At 48.6% G+C, this 21,594-nt stretch overlaps 1 protein-coding gene across 1 annotated transcript in view; it reads left to right on the forward strand.

Moving 5' to 3' along the window:
• The window catches only part of LOC310854002 (voltage-gated inwardly rectifying potassium channel KCNH7-like), a gene marked incomplete at both ends in the record, with an annotated part of 138,835 nt that overhangs the window by 72,472 nt on the left and 44,769 nt on the right, over nt 1-21,594 (forward strand). The window contains 4 exons of the mRNA XM_083758476.1: nt 5,404-5,913; nt 8,291-8,311; nt 11,584-11,607; nt 15,469-15,692. Coding sequence (XP_083614602.1) covers nt 5,404-5,913; nt 8,291-8,311; nt 11,584-11,607; nt 15,469-15,692 — 779 coding nt within the window. The remainder of the gene's footprint in view (nt 1-5,403; nt 5,914-8,290; nt 8,312-11,583; nt 11,608-15,468; nt 15,693-21,594) is intronic.

The raw sequence follows: 21,594 nt of genomic DNA on the forward strand, positions 1-21,594 counted from the left end.
AATGTTTAATTGGCGATTCCTAATTATTAAAGGTGCCTGTGGTATAATGTAGCGTGATTTAGAGAGTCAGTCAACGGGACGGAGATGAAATAAAATGGGCCTCTCCACATCCATCCCTCTCCCAACGCATCCAATGCATCCATCCCTCTCCTTTCTCTCTCTCTCTCTCTCTCTCTCTCTCTCTCTCTCTCTCTCTCTCTGTGTGAAGCCCAGCCAACCCGGGTCTTGTCTGTCCTCATATCTTATCAACTGTATCGTAGCATAAATCTCAGTTTGGTTTTTATTCATATATTTATTGCTGTCGTTCCTTTTCTCTGCGTTGCGCCGTCATAATGCAACATGCAGGATACGGCAGGTGGCTTTGGGGCTTGTTCAGGAGAGAGAGAGAGAGAGAGGCCTGTGAATCCCTAGACTCCTTCAAAACCGCTCTCAAAGAGCACTTACAGTACTGTACGGACAAATACGGCAAACTCCCTAAAGATTTCAACCACAAATCAACCGTTTTTCTTTTCTTTTCGTTTGGAAAACGGTCCACACAATCTCTCTCTCTCTGCTACAAAGGTGATGTGCACGCACGCACACACACACACACACACACACACACACACACACACACACACACACACACACACACACACACACACACACTTTCACATACAGTCCGTGGCACTGCAGAAGTGCATGTTGTTTCTCTGGCTGCGTGGGACATATGGTTTCACCGTATCCCCCCAAGGTGACCCTCTGTAAGAACCTCTCTTCGGTAACGTGTCACCCCCCCTAGCCTCCTCTCTTCGGTAACGTGTGCGTGAAACGCACGCTGAGGTTCAATTCGAGCTCCTGACCACTTTGCGTTTCATGGTTTTATACAGTCTTTGATCTGGACACTCGGCCGTTGGCCTTTGTTGTTGTGACTGCTGTTGGCAGAAGCTTTTGATTCAAAGCTTTTTCAGAAAACTGTCAGGATGTAGAAGACACTTTTAGAATCTGATCTCAGGTCAGAATGGGTTAATCTGCCCATATACTGTATATACTGTAGTAGCCTACAGGGCTGGACTGGCCATAGGACGTACAGTGCCAGGCAGGCCACCAGGAAAGCGTGCTGCCATTCTGCCAGTGGCATCATGGTCATTTCACTGTACCTGTATCAGTGAGTGACAAATACACTACTCTACAAAGGGTTGTGTAGTTAGTTGTCTGTTGGTTTGTATAATTTATGTAAAAGCGGTGGTATTATTAGGGGCTTGTTTGTTTGTGTGTGCCTCGACGGAGCGGGCGGTAGAGTCTCTGCTATCTGCGCGCTGGTTGTGGTGGGTGGGCCGGTCGGGGGGCCAAATCCGCGCGACCGGGCCGAATTTTTGTCCCAGTCCAGCCCTGGTAGCCTATATAAATGGTGCATTTATTTACAGAAATTGTGCATTACATTCACCCATTCATACACCGATGGCAGCGGAAACCATGCAAGGCACCAACTAGCACATCGGGAGCAATTAGGGGTTCAGGGTCTTGCTCAAGGACACTTCGACAGTAACTCTGGGGGAGCCGGGGTTCGAACTGGCAACCTTACGGTTACCCATCCAGGCTGAGCCACCGCCGCCGCCACCATGAATAATTGAACGGACCCGATTAATGCCTGAGGGAGAAGAAGTGTGGTTGTTTTTGATCTTTGCTTTGGGATATTTTATTTCTCTAAACTACTAGGGCTGATCAGCACCAAAAGCAAAGCGTTATCTATCAGACGGCGGCTGAGGAGATCTTGGGGAGGAGGAGGAGGATGTGGAGGATGCAAACAAACAAGGCTACTTAACCCATTTAGGCCCGACGTTGACATTTAAAAAAATGTCTTCTAAATCCTGACGGTTTTCTGAAATACCTCATGTTTCTATTTCAGTGGTGCTCAATATTTCATGTAAAGGGACCCCCAAGTATTATATGTAATTGGCCGCTGACCCCCATTTGAAAATGTGTTGTTCCAGGGATAGCAGATCTACAAGCTCATAGCGCATCACTCTGTGCCGCTCTATGAGCTTGTAGATCCGCTATTTTTCAATAGCTAAAGTATAATACTTTAAAACACCAAAAGGGGTTCCCGTCCTGAATGGGTCAATATACCGTACGTACAGTACGCTACAAAGGGGGAAAAAAAGAAAAAAACCCAAATCAAGGTCGGAGAGGGTTGCGTCAGTCCTTGCTTGGCTCATTAGGCATGGCCGTTCTGGTCGGTCTGGCGGTCGGTTTGGACTCCACGCCTGTGTGAGTTCAGCTCCCTGGGAGGCCACCTCTGTCCTCCCAGGCCGTGGGAGGCTGAGCGTGAGGCCACCTCTGACCTCTCACCTCTGACCTCTTACCTCCCTCTGTCCCTCTGTCCCTCTGTCCTCCCTCTGTCCACCTCTGTCCTCCCAGGCCGTGGGAGGCTGAGCGTGAGGCCGCCTCTGTCCTCCCAGGCAGTGGGAGGCTGAGCGTGAGGCCACCTCTGTCCCTCTGTCCTCCCTCTGTCCCTCTTTCCTCCCTCTGTCCCTCTGTCCTCCCTCTGTCCCTCTGTCCTCCCTCTGTCCACCTCTGTCCTCCCAGGTCTAGCGGAGTTGACAAGACATTACTCATTAAACGACACACAGCGGAGCCTTGTCGGCCATTAATCACCGTCGTGTACAGATGTGTTTGCTCGGATTGGGTTCGGTGAATCTCCGCCAAGGTTGGAACGGCACGTTTTTTGCAGTCGCTTCTCAAACTTTTTTTCCCAACTCGTCTTCATAATAATCGGTCCTCATTAAAACCGATTCAAGCTGTGAAGAGGGAGGTTAGCTGTGCTGTTTGACACTACAAGGAGCATTGTTTTAGAGAGGTTAGCTGTGCTGTTTGACACTACAAGGAGCATTGTTTTAGAGAGGTTAGCTGTGCTGTTTGACACTACAAGGAGCATTGTTTTTAGAGAGGTTAGCTGTGCTGTTTGACACTACAAGGAGCATTGTTTTTAGAGAGGTTAGCTGTGCTGAAATGAGTTTTCTTCGACGGGTGGCTGGCATCTCCCTTAGAGATAGGGTGAGAAGTTCAGTCACACGAGAGAGACTCGGAGTAGAACCGCTGCTCCTTCGCCTGGAAAGGAGTCAGCTGAGGTGGTTCGGGCATCTGGTTAGGATGCCACTCGGGCGCCTCCCTAGGGAGGTCCTCGACGCATGTCCCACTGGGAGGAGACCCCGGGGCAGACCAAGGCGCAGTTGGAGGAAATACATCGACTCTCTGGCCTTGGAACGTCTCGGAATCCCCCAGGAGGAAGTCACTAATGTTGCTCGGGAGAGGGAAGTCTGGAGCTCTCTGGTGGAGCTGTTGCTCCCTGCGACCCGACTACGGATAAGCGGTTGAAGATGGTGGATGGATAGCTGTGCTGTTTGACACTACAAGGAGCATTGTTTTAGAGAGGTTAGCTGTGCTGTTTGACACTACAAGGAGCATTGTTTTTAGAGAGGTTAGCTGTGCTATTTGACACTACAAGGAGCATTGTTTTAGAGAGGTTAGCTGTGCTATTTGACACTACAAGGAGCATTGTTTTTAGAGAGGTTAGCTGTGCTGTTTGACACTACAGAAGGAGCATTGTTTTTTCACTCCTGACAAAGATCAGCAAAAACGGAGCAAGACACCACATTCCTGACTCCTGTCAGGAGTCAGGAATGTCAGGAGTTTGGCTGGCTGCCTAATTAAGCAATATTACACGACAGGGTGTGGTTCAGCGTGATTATTGCCACGACAGTGATGCGGTCAGGAACGAGACGTAGTCGAGTACCGCAAGCATCACTGAACTGGCAATAATCACGTTAAACCACACCCTCGAGTGTAATATTGCAATTCTACAACAGTTACCCTTAAAACTAAGAAAATCTTTGAAAAAAACTATTTTTTTAATGACCGATGTCACCTGTGGCCTGACCACAAATGTCCCAAGAAACTATCTAGCCTATAGCCACCCAGTTTGCTGCGCTCTGGGAGAACAGAGCAGCTGAATTCTCTGTTTTGATTAGGTGTGGAGTGGTGCTCGTTTGAACCACAGCTAGAAGGCTGTTTCAACCAATCAGATTGCTTCCTCGAAACGACCTGTGGTATAATTGTCGTTACGACACCTCAGTGAGGGTTTCTAATCGTTTGAGTGAGCGATCAACATCCGGTCCGACACACACACGCACACACACGTGCCCACACACACACACACCGACACCACACACACACCGACACCACACACACACGCGCGCGCACACGCACGCACACACCATTATGTCAACATAACATCCGGTCCAGGGCAGGAATTTCACGGCGGCCATGGCCGTCGTTGCCCCTCTCTTTGGCCGTGTGCCCCTCGAAAAATGATATGCCCATACGGCCACAGTGGCCGTGGTGCCCATGTGCCCCGCCCGGCGCCCACAGCAGTCCATTTTACTGTTTTTCCGCTGTGCAATTTTCCAGTCATTACGGTAACTTTCTGTTGTGTATTCTAATACACGACACTTTCCCCAAACGTCTCGCGCAGACTTGTATTGTCTGTATTGTAGTTGTGTTGCCATTTGCCAAGTGTTTTGATTATTTTGCCTCCTCCCTCCTCCTCCGCTCCATGCACGCATGCACGCACTGACAGCTCAGCCTCTCACTCACTGACACTCGGCCCGGCTGGCGCGGTGCTTCAAGATTATTATCACACAGAGCCCGTGTGTTAAGACCAACGTGACTCGTCTTCATGGATATAAACTCACAAAACAACACCACGCAACAGCATAGACTGCAGGACTCCTCCACCATTTACCACGCTATCGTCTGCTACGTTAGTTGACAGAGTAAATTGTTTAAACAACAAAGCTGGCCACGGCTAATATCGCTAGCCAAACGCTAGCCAAGCACCAGAGTGCGCTCACTGTACACCACGCGTCGCTCGCTTAATAATCATTCATTTCTGTATCAATGCGGACATAACGTGGTAAATGTTCATAAGCACACACTTGTACAAAATGCTTTTTACACTTCACTTATCTCCAGAGTGCTCAGTCCTGCAGCCCCACAATGCCATAGGCTATGCCAGTCTAAGCCTTAACATCTACATTTATATGTTATTCAATATATTACTTTAGCACAAAATATAGGCTTTTCTAAACCAAGCCCTCATTCAAAAGTTATGTAAGTAAGTAAGTAAATGTTATTTATAAAGCACCTTTCGAAAAACAAACTTAGAAGGTGCTGAACAATTTGCACAAATCTTATGATATTTAGTCGACTAAAACTAGACTAACACAAAAACATTCCAGGTGACTAAAATGTGACTACAACTAAACGAAAGTTTCATTCCAAAGACTAATGACTAAAACTAAAATAGAAATGTACTTGCCAAAAACACCACTGTTCTTATTGTCCTGTCTCTCTCTCCTCCAGGTAAAGGGCGGCGGTTCTTCAGTTTCCGCCTGCCGGCGTTTCCTCTCCTGGGTCTCAACAAGCAGCCCCTCCCCCAGGAGGACCCCGACGGGGTGACGGTGGACTCGGACCGCCGCACGCCGCAGACCGCCGCCGCCGCCCGCCGCGACGACAGCCCCTCCTACGCGTCCAACGACACGCACGCCCTCATCGGCCCCGTCAGCCACTGCTCCACGCCCGTGTCGGAGCCCCCCCCCCTGGACCACTCCTCGCCCAAAGGCCCCCACCGAGGCCCCGGGGTGGCGGGGGCCCCGCCGCCGCCGCTGCGGCGGTCCCGGGTCCAGACGATGTCGGACAGCCTGGGCTCCCCGGCCTCCCCCCCCTCCTCCCACCACCACCCCGCCCTCGTCACGCCCAGCGCCTCGCCCGGGAAAAACGAGCGCGGCATCCGCCGGGCGTCCTCCGTGCAGGACATGGAGGGCTTCGGCTGCAACGCGCAGAGCGCCTTCAGGGGCCGACACGCCAGCGAAGGTAGGGTCCCACTCCCCACTAGGGGGCCATCGGTAGAGGGGAGGGTCCCACTAGGGGGCCATCGGTAGAGGGGAGGGTCCCACTAGGGGGCCATCGATAGAGGGGAGGGTCCCACTAGGGGGCCATCGGTTGAGGGGAGGGTCCCACTAGGGGGCCATCGGTTGAGGGGAGGGTCCCACTAGGGGGCCATCGGTAGAGGGGAGGGTCCCACTAGGGGGCCATCGGTAGAGGGGAGGGTCCCACTAGGGGGCCATCGGTAGAGGGGAGGGTCCCACTAGGGGGCCATCGGTAGAGGGGAGGGTCCCACTAGGGGGCCATCGGTTGAGGGGAGGGTCCCACTAGGGGGCCATCGGTAGAGGGGAGGGTCCCACTAGGGGGCCATCGATAGAGGGGAGGGACCCACTAGGGGGCCATCGATAGAGGGGAGGGTCCCACTAGGGGGCCATCGGTAGAGGGGAGGGTCCCACTAGGGGGCCATCGATAGAGGGGAGGGTCCCACTAGGGGGCCATCGATAGAGGGGAGGGTCCCACTAGGGGGCCATCGGTAGAGGGGAGGGTCCCACTAGGGGGCCATCGGTAGAGGGGAGGGTCCCACTAGGGGGCCATCGATAGAGGGGAGGGTCCCACTAGGGGGCCATCGATAGAGGGGAGGGTCCCACTAGGGGCCATCGATAGAGGGGAGGGTCCCACTAGGGGCCATCGATAGAGGGGAGGGTCCCACTAGGGGGCCATCGATAGAGGGGAGGGTCCCACTAGGGGGCCATCGGTAGAGGGGAGGGTCCCACTAGGGGGCCATCGATAGAGGGGAGGGTCCCACTAGGGGGCCATCGATAGAGGGGAGGGTCCCACTAGGGGGCCATCGATAGAGGGGAGGGTCCCACTAGGGGGCCACTCTGGACATGACAAAACACAGTGATGGTTTAGGCCTTGTTATCTGCATGGTGTTGGTCCACTGACAGTGAAAACTTAACACTGGTTTCAAAGCCATCTTTTTAGAGTACATTGTGCTTCAGTATGTTGACAAGCTTCATGGAGATGCTAATGTTCCTTTCCAGCTAGAGTTGGCCCCTGCCCACAGAGCCAAAACTACTAGTAACTGGTGTACTGACCTTACTGTGTTAAAACTACTAGTAACTGGTGTACTGACCATGGTATTACTGTGTTAAAACTACTAGTAACTGGTGTACTGACCATGGTATTACTGTGTTAAAACTACTAGTAACTGGTGTACTGACCATGGTATTACTGTGTTAAAACTACTAGTAACTGGTGTACTGACCTTACTGTGTTAAAACTACTAGTAACTGGTGTACTGACCATGGTATTACTGTGTTAAAACTACTAGTAACTGGTGTACTGACCATGGTATTACTGTGCTTAACTGACCAGCCAACTGGACTGACCTGAACCCCACAGAGAATCTAGGTTGTATTGTCAAGATAATTTAGGTTGTATTGTCAAGAGGAAAGTGTGAGACATGAGACTGAACAATACAAATTAATTTACAGCTGTTATCAAAGCAAACCTGGGCCATAACACCTCAACAGTGCCACAGGCTGATCACCTCCATGCCACGCCCCATTGATGAAATAATTTGTTCAAAAAAGTAGCCCAGACCAAGTATTAACTGCATACAAATATACTTTTCAGATGGTCGACATTTCAATTTTTTTTTTTTTTTTGTGGTCTCGTAAAATATTCTAATTCACTGAGATAGGATTTTTATTTATTTTCATGAGCTGTACGCCATAATCATCAAGATTAAAACAAAAGAAAAAGGCTTGAATTATTTCAGTTGTTGTGTAATGAATCTAAAATACATGAAAGTTTTTCAGATTATTCTAATTATTTGGGGTCATGTAAATCACGATTTAGAAGACATTAGTATGGTCTCGGCAGCAGGTCTCAATGGGTTAAAACCCATTTTGGGCGGGAACCCCTTTTGGTGTTTATGTTATACTTTAGCTATTGAAAAATAGCAGATCTACAAGCTCGTAGCACGCCACCGAGTGTCGCGCTACGAGCTTGTATATAGGTCAGCTATTTTTGAAAAATCATTAAAATGTGCCTCAAATCTTTCAGAAAATTGTCATGATTTAGAAGACATTCTTTTAATTTCAACGTCACACCAAAATGGGTTAAATGGCTTCCCAGCCAACAGCAATACGTCTACTTCAGTGTATTAAATTGAATCCCCCCCCCCCCTTTGAAGGTTGGGGGGGGGGGTCCATTCATCACGACACAAACACCCAGAATCTTCCTCTCTAAACCCCCCCCCCCCCCCCCCCCCACATCTCCCTCTCTCCCCCCTAACCCCCTCCCCTTCCTTCCTTGTCTCCCTCCTGTCCGTCTCTCTGCTCCGTCTCCATGGTTACAGACAACGGTCGCAATATGAAAGGTAAACGGAAACGTTGAAAGCACGTCACTTTATACCGGCACGCCTTCTACACGAGTACAGTAGCACACACTGTACTGTACTGTACTGTACTGTACTGTACTGTACTGTACTGTACTGTACTGTACTGTACTGTACTGTACTGTACTGTACTGTACTGTACTGTACTGTACTGTACTGTACTGTACTGTACTGTAACTGCACGCCATGCACTGGTTTGCTTGCATGATTATTCCTCCCTCCGTTTTCCGAGGGACGGGAAAAAATAGGTTTAATTTGATTTGAATGCCAACATGCATCTTCCTCTTCTGTGATGAGTGGAAGAGCCCCGGCATGGTGATAGATCAGGGGCTGGCAAACTGTGACGATGGAGAGGGCCACTATAGTTCCACACTCACTCCAGAGGGCCACTATAGTTCCACACTCACTTCAGATGGCCACTATAGTTCCACACTCACTTCAGAGGACCACTATAGTTACACACTCACTCCAGAGGGCCACTATAGTTCCACACTCACTCCAGAGGGCCACTATAGTTCCACACTCACTCCAGAGGGCCACTATAGTTCCACACTCACTCCAGAGGGCCACTATAGTTCCACACTCACTCCAGAGGGCCACTATAGTTCCACACTCGCTCCAGAGGGCTACTATATAGTTCCACACTCGCTCCAGGTGGCCACTATAGTTACACACTCACTCCAGAGGGCCACTATAGTTCCACACTTACTCCAGGTGGCCACTATAGATCCACACTCACCCCTGAGGGCCACTATAGTTCCACACTCGCTCCAGAGGGCCACTATAGTTCCACACTCACTCCAGAGGGCCACTATAATTCCACACTCACTCCAGAGGGCCACTATAGTTACACACTAGCTCCAGAGGGCCACTATAGTTCCACACTCACTCCAGAGGGCCACTATAGTTCCACACTCACTCCAGGTGGCCACTATAGTTCCACACTCACCCCAGAGGGCCACTATAGTTCCACACTCACTCCAGAGGGCCACTATAGTTCCACACTCACTCCAGAGGGCCACTATAGTTCCACACTCACTCCAGAGGGCCACTATAGTTCCACACTCACTTCAGTGGGCCACTATAGTTCCACACTCGCTCCAGAGGGCCACTATAGTTACACACTCACTCCAGAGGGCCACTATAGTTCCACACTCACTCCAGATGGCCACTATAGTTCCACACTCACTCCAGAGGGCCACTATAGTTCCACACTCGCTCCAGAGGGCCACTATAGTTACACACTCACTCCAGAGGGCCACTATAGTTCCACACTCACTCCAGATGGCCACTATAGTTCCACACTCACTCCAGAGGGCCACTATAGTTCCACACTCACTCCAGATGGCCACTATAGTTCCACACTCACCCCAGAGGGCCACTATAGTTCCACACTCGCTCCAGAGGGCCACTATAGTTCCACACCTTTTGGTTGTGTTTTTCTGCTTTTTTTTGGAAAGTGCATGCCTTAAATCATTCACTCCAGTCTTGATCCATGCTGGATCTGACCCTGCTGTCTGATAGCAAAAGTATGATTTGGAGTGACTGCATGCTGTCAGCCAAGCCTTCTTCTCATACCAGCTCTATGGAAAGGCCCTGGTGTCACTGGTTTATCTCGTCCCAGCTCTTTATTTCTAGGTTTTTCCTGCATTGTTCTTCTTTCAAGCTGTGTTTTCTGCAGTGTTTCATTTTTCCTTCTCTTGTTCCATTATGAAAATTAATTTAACACTAGTCATTAAGCTACTGATATAGAAGTAATTAAAGCGGGTCATGTTTGCATGTTTGGAATTGTAACAGCAGAAATCCATAATATATCACTATCCCGATATACTATAGCGGGCTGAAGGTGGGGGGCCGCATGTGGCCCCCGGGCTGAAGGTGGGGGGCCGCATGTGTCCCCCGGGCTGAAGGTGAGGGGCCTCATGTGGCCCCCGGGCTGAAGGTGAGGGGCCTCATGTGGCCCCCGGGCTGAAGGTGGGGGGCCGCATGTGTCCCCCGGGCTGAAGGTGAGGGGCCTCAGGTGGCCCCCGGGCTGAAGGTGGGGGGCCTCATGTGGCCCCCGGGCTGAAGGTGGGGGGCCTCATGTGGCCCCCGGGCTGAAGGTGAGGGGCCTCAGGTGGCCCCCGGGCTGAAGGTGGGGGGCCTCATGTGGCCCCCGGGCTGAAGGTGGGGGGCCGCATGTGTCCCCCGGGCTGAAGGTGAGGGGCCTCAGGTGGCCCCCGGGCTGAAGGTGGGGGGCCGCATGTGGCCCCAGGGCTGAAGGTGAGGGGCCTCAGGTGGCCCCCGGGCCGCATGTTGCCCACGCATCATGTGTTAGATGACTCAATCCCCCACGGTGCACCTGACCTGTGCAACCCCCCCCCTCACCCCCCCCCCCCACCCCCCACCGCCACGTGCGAGCGCGGGAGCGACCTCTGCTGGTCCCCCGTGGGAGCGTTCAGCACAAAAATCCCTCCATGACCTCAGCAACACGCTCTCCCTCTCTCTCTCTCTCTCTCTCTCTCTCTCTCTCTCTCTCTCTCTCTCTCTCTCTCTCTCTCTCTCTCTGAATGAGTGCAGGCTTCAGTTGAATCGTGGCGCTATACATCGCACGCTGAGTGAGCGCTGCACGTGATTCAAAGCACGTTGGCAACAGAAAGACCCCCAAAGACCCTTCCTTTCCTCGCCGGCAAATTAGACAAGCTGCTTATCTGAGACGAACACCTTCTCCGCTGGCGTTGATGGTGATGGAATGATGTGGGTTGGTGGGCTGGTGGGCTCAGCCAATCAGTAGCAGCGTTTCCAATCCCATTTAGTCTTATTTCCTCTCTGCCCTTGCGACTACCTGTCTCTCTATCTGTCTACATGTCTGAAATAAGGCATGAAAATGCAGATTATTATAAATAAATAAAAATTGCACCCGTCTGAAGTGAGGGGCGCTAATATATTAACTATAATTGCGGCTAGCTGTTAGCATATACACCAGCTCCAGGGGCCAGCGCATACGTTCACTTTAAATAGACTGTGTTTGCCCGCCCCTCACCCCACACACACACACACACACACACACTCGCTACAGAGTTGGAACAGCATTGGAAACACTACATCGTAGTGGCAGCTTCAACGTTGGATAAGCCTTACTGGGGGCTTGGCATACCCTCTTTAGTTAACTGCAAACTTCAGTCGCAACTAATGTGATTCTCAAACTGTGTCCCGTATAACTCCCACCCCCTCTCTCTCGCTTTCTCTCTCTCCTTCTCTATGATTGGCTCCAGTGTCTCGCTCCTGGATGGCTGGCGGTATGGCTTCAGCGTTTTATAACCCCCCCCCCCCCTTTAAGTGACTGTGTTGTGACCGTCGTGGTGATGTACAGTAACAGTACCGTCCTTCATGATGCACTTAGAGCTCTCTCATCCTTCTCTGCTGTCTCTGTCGTCCTCCAACTCCAACTCCATCCAAAAGGAGGAGGAGGGAGGGAATGTGGGGTGGGGGCCGGGGGTGGGGGCCGGGGGTGGGGGACTGAACTTGAGCTTAATCACATTGATGAATGATTATCATGTGCTGTAATTTCACATTTCCGCACTCTGTCACCGTGTGTGTGTGTGTGTGTGTGTGTGTGTGTGTGTGTGTGTGTGAGTGCCGTGTGTGTGTGCGCACGGTGATGTAGTGTGTGAGTGTGTGTGGTTTGATGTACTGTCCCTGTGTGTGTGTGGTTTGATGTACTGTCCCCCCCCGTGTGTGTGTGTGTGTGTGTGTGTGTGTGTGTGTCCATCCGTGTCATTTTAGATTAGATGGACAGCCAATTGTTTGTGTTCTTATTTTATTGTTTTAAATGTGACTGGTAGTACTTCTGATTTTAGAAGGCATTTGTAGGATCGGCCCCGGGTCTTAATGGACCACTTCACCACCTTTCAACCTGTCTTCATATAATATAGACTAATATTTTCCCATCAGGACACGCCCCCCCCTCATCTAGACTGAGTGGCACAACATTGAGCAGCATGGAGTGTTGGAGTTAGGAAGCACTCGTTGGAAATCACTTCAACCGTACTGCGTACCACCTGCTTCTAAATGTCACATAATGCAAGAGGCAGCAAAATGTTGTGTTATTGAAAACAAGCACTTCCAAACTCTTGACACTTTGAGAAATAATCAAATGCAGGGCATTTCTTGACAGAAAGTAGCTGATAACGATTTTCATGAAACAAAAACTTTGCAGATAGACAGGATAATTCAAGCTTTTCGTGCATGTTTAATGCAAGCATGTTTAATGCAATCAGACAGGACTTTTCTGTTTAGATGAATGGTCTAGAGCAGGGGTACTCAACTGGCGGACCACCTCTCTGCGGACCCTAGGCAAATTATATTTAAAAAAAAATCTCTCCTAAGCTCAGACCAGGCCAGCCACAGTCAATTTCAATTAAATTCAGGCAGTGTTGCTGCAGCACAACTACATTGTGTGTCTTATGTTAATGGAGGGAAGAAGTTAATAATATAAATAACATCAGATGGTACATTTCTCATGCACGCAGTGTGGCCTGCCAGGGCGTATAACTCCCGGCCTGATTTGGAGTTCCACTCCGGGCCTGCACTCTGCACCCCATTATTGGTTGGGTGGAAGGGGATCTGATTTGTATAAGCTTGGCTTGACCATACTAAACGGGCATAGAGCCCCGCTCTCCAATGGACGCCGCGCATGGGACCGGACCTCGGTCTTATTCAAAAATATATTTGTGGACCTTCATCATTTCTGGTCTAGAGGCCAGAAAGTAGTTTTTTGCCACTCAGTGGGCGTTCCCGCATAACTTCCAGGTGTGATGATGTCACACGCATACCCTCTATTGGTCCTCACTAATAAAATGCCACCATTTATTTATTTCTCTTTCTTGCCTCACAGGAGGGCTGTGGGCAGTTCAGAAACCCACTGGCATCGTCGTTATAGGCAGATCCTTTTTTTCTTTTAACAAAAATATTTAGATCTTCCATTATCGCATTGCAACTTTTCAGGACTAGAGAGCCTGCAGTTTCTATTAGCTTGGATTCCCCAATTGATGATGTCACTGGTGGGTGGGTTTCAGCCCTCCTATGAGACACAGACATGAGTAGAAAAAAACTGTGCTATTTTATCATGAACAATTACTGAGGACCAATAACTATTCATGAAGATAGGTTGAAACGTGGTGAAGTGGTCCTATAATTGGTTAATAATATTATCTGGGCTTTAATTGACTTGCGCTGAGGCAGATTGTATAGGCCGACATCTTGAAAATGTCATGTGGTCTGTGGCTGTCGTAGCGTTGTGTTCTCACCCCGTGGTCTGTGGTTTACACCGTGCTGTCGTAGCGTTGTGTTCTCACCCTGTGGTCTGTGGTTTACACCGTGCTGTCGTAGCGTTGTGTTCTCACCCTGTGGTCTGTGGTTTACACCGTGCTGTCGTAGCGTTGTGTCCTCACCCCGTGGTCTGTGGTTTACACCGTGCTGTCGTAGCGTTGTGTTCTCACCCTGTGGTCTGTGGTTTACACCGTGCTGTCGTAGCGTTGTGTTCTCACCCTGTGGTCTGTGGTTTACACCGTGCTGTCGTAGCGTTGTGTTCTCACCCTGTGGTCTGTGGTTTACACCGTGCTGTCGTAGCGTTGTGTTCTCACCCTGTGGTCTGTGGTTTACACCGTGCTGTCGTAGCGTTGTGTTCTCACCCTGTGGTCTGTGGTTTACACCGTGCTGTCGTAGCGTTGTGTTCTCACCCTGTGGTCTGTCGTTTACACCGTGCTGTCGTAGCGTTGTGTTCTCACCCTGTGGTCTGTGGTTTACACCGTGCTGTCGTAGCGTTGTGTTCTCACCCTGTGGTCTGTGGTTTACACCGTGCTGTCGTAGCGTTGTGTTCTCACCCTGTGGTCTGTGGTTTACACCGTGCTGTCGTAGCGTTGTGTTCTCACCCTGTGGTCTGTGGTTTACACCGTGCTGTCGTAGCGTTGTGTCCTCACCCTGTGGTCTGTCGTTTACACCGTGCTGTCGTAGCGTTGTGTTCTCACCCTGTGGTCTGTGGTTTACACCGTGCTGTCGTAGCGTTGTGTTCTCACCCTGTGGTCTGTGGTTTACACCGTGCTGTCGTAGCGTTGTGTTCTCACCCTGTGGTCTGTGGTTTACACCGTGCTGTCGTAGCGTTGTGTTCTCACCCTGTGGTCTGTGGTTTACACCGTGCTGTCGTAGCGTTGTGTTCTCACCCTGTGGTCTGTGGTTTACACTGTGCTGTCGTAGCGTTGTGTTCTCACCCTGTGGTCTGTGGTTTACGCCGTGCTGTCGTAGCGTTGTGTTCTCACCCTGTGGTCTGTGGTTTACACTGTGCTGTCGTAGCGTTGTGTTCTCACCCTGTGGTCTGTGGTTTACACCGTGCTGTCGTAGCGTTGTGTCCTCACCCTGTGGTCTGTGGTTTACACCATGCTGTCGTAGCGTTGTGTCCTCACCCTGTGGGGAAGTTATGTTATGTCAGGTCGCCACATTATTATTATTGTTTTTAACGAATATACAAGCTCTCAATGCGTCGCGATGCAACGCATTGCGAGCTTGTAGATCGCCAATTTTCGCCAATTCTTTACACTTTTTTTCATTTGAAAACTCTAAATGAGACACTCTGCATAATGAGTACTTTATTTATCTAGCCTCTTGCCATGATTGTTTGAACATGACGTAATGGGCCGCTATGCTCCATAACAGGCTTGATAAGCCCAAAACGTATTGATAACGGGTACTCAATAAGCTTGTTATCGGATTTTATCGGGTATCGGTTATCGAGCTCCATCCCTACTAAAGAGGTCTTTTGTCCACCAGTCCACTTTGAGGCTTAATCAGGAGTTGTAGCCACAGGGTAATCTAAGCGGTGGACACTGCTCTTGTCTTCATGTCTTTATGTATGTAATATTGTCTTGTTCTTTGTGTTTATGTCAAATGTGTGTATATGTGTTCTGCATACTTGGCTGCTGGGTTGCAAGACGCATTTCAGTCTGAACTGACAATAAAGTACTATATCATATCATTATCATATCACCATCACACTCTCTCTCTCTTTCTCGCTCTCTCTCTCTCTCTCTCTCTCTCTCTCTCTCTCTCTCTCTCTCTCTCTCTTTCTCTCTCTCTCTCTTCCCCCCCCTCCCCCCCCCCCCCAGGTCCTCTGAACCAGATCCGGTCCAGTCTCCTGGGATCCACGTCGGACTCCAACCTGAACCGCTACAGCACCATCAACAGGATCCCTCTGATCACGCTCAGCTTCTCCGAGGCCAACAACGACAGCAGGAAGTGCCCGTCGCCGCCCGCCTCCGAGAAGGCCATCGTCGCCCCCACGGTCAAGGAGCACGCACGCACGCACGGCGTCACGGACAAGGTCACACAGGTGAGAGGCACGCACGCACTGCGTCACGGACAAGGTCACGCAGGTGAGAGAAGACACACGCACTGCGTCACGGACAAGTTCACGCAGGTGAGAGGCACGCACGCACTGCGTCACATTGGAACACGCACACGCTGTTTACCTCTCGTCAGAAGCGTTTACATGGCGGCATGCAGCGTCGCGGCACAAAGGCACAAATTAAATCCGAAATGTGGATTGGCAGAAAGTCCACCGAGGACAGCGATCCTGGAGACCGACTTATGGAGGTTTGAAAATCCTCATTTCAACTGGTTTGCACTATGATTATATTTGCAATCCCATAGTTGGAACGGTGGGACGTTGCTATGGGAACCGGACCAATGTTAACTCATTCTGACCGGGCACCCATTTTGGTGTCAGCATCATGTTATGCTTTAGCTATTTAAAAATAGCAGATCTACAAGCTCATATCGCGCCACCGAGTGGCGCGATACGAGCTTGTAGGTCTGCTATTTTTGAAAAATCGAAGAACGACTGACATTTTTTTAATCTGATCTCAGGTCAGAATGGGTTAATAATGAAACTGTCAGGATGTAATAGACATTTTTTTAATCTGATCTCAGGTCAGAATGGGTTAGAACACCAACAGGGCTCCCCGCCCAGACCGGGTCAATCCGTCCGTCTCTCTGACTGAGGGCAACACTGGCTGGCGCTGCCAGCTGCATGAGCAGACTTGATTGGTCGCAGCTGCTCTGTGTGTATGTGTGTGTGTGTGTGTGTGTGTGTGTGTGTGTGTGTGTGTGTGTGTGTGTGTGTGTGTGTGTGTGCGCGCGCGTGCAGGACGGTGATAATGACTGATATATCACTATTGAATTCCGATGGCTCTCCACTCTGAGTACACTCACTCTCTCACTCACTCTCTCACTCACTCACTCACTCACTCACTCACACACACACACACACACACACACACACACACACACACATGCGTGTGTGTGTGTGTTGACGGAGGCTGATCAGTCAGATGTAGACTAATCTAACCCGTTAGAAACGGGAAAACACCTGCGACAATTTACATATATATTATATATTATATATACAATCTATACATTTAAAAATGAATCACACCCGTGTGAAGTGAGGGGCGCTTTTATCATCATACAACATCGAGGACAAAAAAAATGGACAAAACAAACATTAAACTCTGTCCATTGTCAATGGCGTTTTTAATGTTTGTTTAAGGAAACACAAACATTAAACCTGTAAATATACGAAAAGATTTAACTCAATTCTGTCATTCTGAGGGTCCTGGAACAAGATATTTTGAGATGGGGGTCTTAACCCATTCTGACCTGAGATCAGATTCATAACGAGGTTTCCGCTGGACACACACTGGTCTGATCAACCCATTCTGACCTGACATCAGATTCTAGAAATGTCAGTCGTTCTTCGATTTTTCAAAAATAGCAGACCTACACGCCACCGAGTGGCGCGATATGAGCTTGTAGATCTGCTATTTTTAAATAGCTAAAGCATAACATGATGCTGACACCAAAATGGGTGCCCGGTCAGAATGGGTAATGGTTCTTGGCATGAAAAGGTTTGACAAACCACTGACAAACTGAATTTCAAGGCATTTGTATAGGATGTTATAGTTAGTGAGTTTATTTCTCTTTCAGTCGGATGTGCGTCGGGTCTCAATGGGTTAATAACACCTCGATGCTTTCCCAGTTCTCACTGTGCGAGTCGTTCCCGGTGCTCAATTCATCATGTTCTCACCTGAGAACATTTTGATGGTGACAACAAACAGCTGATTTGAGCCAACTTGTACATTGTTCTACAAATGGCTGTGCTAACTTAAAGGTATATTCAGTGATTTCACTTAATTCAAATATCACTTATTTTTTTGTTTTGTTGTGATAATCCTCCCTACTATAGAGTGTGCTGACCATATAAGGAGTTCCTCCCTGTCCCCAGTTAACCCCTGGGGGTCAAAAAACCTTAGGTTTCGTTTTTGACTCTCTATCCTGATTGGACGAAAGGCTGGGTCCCACAGACAAAAACGAAACCTAAGGTTTTTTGAGTGAAATCACTGAATATACCTTTAATGTTTTTGAACGATTTGAACGATATTTGTCTAGAGTCTTTATGTTTGCTGTTGTTCCATACGTGGCTCGTGACATTCTGCTTCAAGTGTTACTTAGCACCAACATTTAGGACGAAGCAACTAGGGGTGTAAAAAAAGAAAATCTATTGGAATTAGAATCGCGATTCCCGTTATGAACGATTCAAAATCGATTCATAATTTCCAGAAATCGAATATTTATTTTCTGCTTACAGTTACAGTTTTCACTACATGGTGTTTGTGATATGAAATGTAAGCTTACCCTAATCACAGTGAACATCATGTCTTCAGTCATTTTCAAGTTACTGTAGTCAGTACTAGTCACTTCAGTTCAGCACGGCTGTATTGTATTGTCATATTGAATCGAGAATCATTTTGAATAGAATCTGGGAAAGAAAATGCTTTAGAATGTTTTTATCGAATCGTGACCCCAATAATAGGAATCGAATCGAAGCCCAAAGATTCACCAGCCCTAGAATCAACGTTATCAAACGGCCAAAGTAGCCGATCTGCATCGATGTAGTCTCATCGTTAATGATAAAAATCAATTACCGATCCATATCGACATTGTTTTACACCACTACTATCTACCAACCCTTGCTGCATTTTATAGTATTGAGCATTGGTTACCAAAGTGGGGTCTGGGGACCCCCAGGGGTCCTTGAGGGAGTTCCAGGGGGTCCCCATTTAAATGATAGTTTGGAACCAAATGGACCCTTATGGGTCTAACTCTGAGAGTGTACAAATGTACACTCTCAGAGTTAATTTAATGCCATTAAATGGGGGTCTGTATAGACTAATATGCATGTCAAACTGGGGGTCCTTGAAATGAAACATGTCGAGACACGAAAAGAGTTTGGGAACCACTGGCCTTGGGTTAGGGTTAGTGGATTGATCACATGACTATCAGGGAGGACGGCAGTGTTGTTTTTGTCGACTAAAACTAAGACTACCTTTTTTCACTGACAAACTAAATGGGAACTAAATGAAAACCAAGCTATGATGACTAAAACTAAGACTAAATATAAATACGATTTCGTCAACAAATAAAAAGTAGATTAAAATGTTAGGAAGGGACTAGTGGACAAGAGATCCAGTATAAGTAATTTTACATTTGGTTGCATGCTGAAAATAGCCGATCTACAAGCTTGCGCTGCGACGCGTTGTGAGCTTGTAGTTCAGCAAGTGATAAATCTGCCATTATGACGGCATCAAGGCCCGCCAAAATACATTTTAGTCGACTAAAGCAACTGTAGATTTAGTCAACGAAACTCCTATGATATTTAGTCGACTGATACTAAGACATTCCAGGTGAAGGTAAAATGTGACTAAAACTAAATGAAAACTATTCAAGAGACTAAAACTAAAATCAAATTTTGCTGCCAAAAACAACACTGGAGGACGGTCTAACCACGAGGCCACTGAGCTGCTCTGTATCGACTGCTTTGGTAACAAGACCTTGAATGAACTCTCCACTGAATTGTGGAGCGGAGCCAGATGGTTTGACACTCCCATGGATTGTGGAGTGGAGCCAGATCTATTGTGGAGCGGAGCCAGATGGATTGACACTCCCATGGATTGTGGAGTGGAGCCAGATGGTTTGACAGTAGCGACACAGAGTGCAGGCTGCCTCATCCCATCTCATTATCCAAAACTCAGCCCATTACGATGTCCTTCATCTACATAAATTACCTTCACGGACACGCACACGCTTAATAGCCTATAGGAATAATGGATCTAATCTCTCATAGAGACCTATAGGTAAGCTAGGGATCCATCCATCATCCATCTTCAACCGCTTATCTGTGGCCGGGTCGCGGGGGCAACAGCTCCACCAGAACATTGTACTCTAACTACAGAACACTGTCCTCTGTACTCTGATAACTACAGGATATTGTCCTCTGTACTCTGATAACTACAGGACATTGTCCTCTGATAACTACAGGACATTGTCCTCTGTACTCTGATAAGTAACACATAAGGTGTCTGTGCTATATTATAGTAAAAACTCCTGTAACTGTAACCAGAAGAAGAAAAAATATATATATGAATCGATTTTGAATAGTTTATAATAAGACCACCAAGTGGCGTGCTACGAGCTTGCAGGTCTGCTATTTTTGAAAAAATGTGGCGCAAATCTTTGAATATATATTCTTTCAAAGTGAATGTTTTTAACTCAGGTCTAAATGGGTTAATTTTGAAACTTTTCTTGGCTTTGCGTCTCGATTCATTTCTTGTTCTCTCATGGTGCGGTCGGAGAGAGAGGTTCATGTCTTCATTTCTTGTTCTCTCATGGTGGGGTCGGAGAGAGAGGTTCATGTCTTCATTTCTTGTTCTCTCATCGTGCGGTCAGAGAGAGGTTCATGTCTTCATTTCTTGTTCTCTCATGGTGCGGTCGGAGAGAGAGGCTCATGTCTTCATTTCTTGTTCTCTCATGGTGCGGTCGGAGAGAGAGGCTCATGTCTTCATTTCTTGTTCTCTCATGGTGCGGTCGGAGAGAGAGGTTCATGTCTTCATTTCTTGTTCTCTCATGGTGGGGTCGGAGAGAGAGGTTCATGTCTTCATTTCTTGTTCTCTCATGGTGCGGTCGGAGAGAGAGGCTCATGTCTTCATTTCTTGTTCTCTCATGGTGCGGTCGGAGAGAGAGGTTCATGTCTTCATTTCTTGTTCTCTCATGGTGGGGTCGGAGAGAGAGGTTCATGTCTTCATTTCTTGTTCTCTCATGGTGTGGTCGGAGAGAGAGGTTCATGTCTTCATTTCTTGTTCTCTCATGGTGCGGTCGGAGAGAGAGGTTCATGTCTTCATTTCTTGTTCTCTCATGGTGCGGTCGGAGAGAGAGGTTCATGTCTTCATTTCTTGTTCTCTCATGGTGGGGTCGGAGAGAGAGGTTCATGTCTTCATTTCTTGTTCTCTCATGGTGCGGTCAGAGAGAGGTTCATGTCTTCATTTCTTGTTCTCTCATGGTGCGGTCGGAGAGAGAGGTTCATGTCTTCATTTCTTGTTCTCTCATGGTGCGGTCAGAGAGAGGTTCATGTCTTCATTTCTTGTTCTCTCATGGTGCGGTCGGAGAGAGAGGTTCATGTCTTCATTTCTTGTTCTCTCATGGTGCGGTCGGAGAGAGAGGCTCATGTCTTCATTTCTTGTTCTCTCATGGTGCGGTCGGAGAGAGAGGCTCATGTCTTCATTTCTTGTTCTCTCATGGTGCGGTCGGAGAGAGAGGTTCATGTCTTCATTTCTTGTTCTCTCATGGTGGGGTCGGAGAGAGAGGTTCATGTCTTCATTTCTTGTTCTCTCATGGTGCGGTCGGAGAGAGAGGCTCATGTCTTCATTTCTTGTTCTCTCATGGTGCGGTCGGAGAGAGAGGTTCATGTCTTCATTTCTTGTTCTCTCATGGTGTGGTCGGAGAGAGAGGTTCATGTCTTCATTTCTTGTTCTCTCATGGTGGGGTCGGAGAGAGAGGTTCATGTCTTCATTTCTTGTTCTCTCATGGTGTGGTCGGAGAGAGAGGTTCATGTCTTCATTTCTTGTTCTCTCATGGTGCGGTCGGAGAGAGAGGTTCATGTCTTCATTTCTTGTTCTCTCATGGTGCGGTCGGAGAGAGAGGTTCATGTCTTCATTTCTTGTTCTCTCATGGTGGGGTCGGAGAGAGAGGTTCATGTCTTCATTTCTTGTTCTCTCATGGTGCGGTCAGAGAGAGGTTCATGTCTTCATTTCTTGTTCTCTCATGGTGCGGTCGGAGAGAGAGGTTCATGTCTTCATTTCTTGTTCTCTCATGGTGCGGTCAGAGAGAGGTTCATGTCT

The sequence above is a fragment of the Protomyctophum parallelum genome, assembly GCF_964188405.1.
Source record: "Protomyctophum parallelum genome assembly, chromosome: 23".
Lineage (NCBI taxonomy): Eukaryota > Metazoa > Chordata > Actinopteri > Myctophiformes > Myctophidae > Protomyctophum > Protomyctophum parallelum.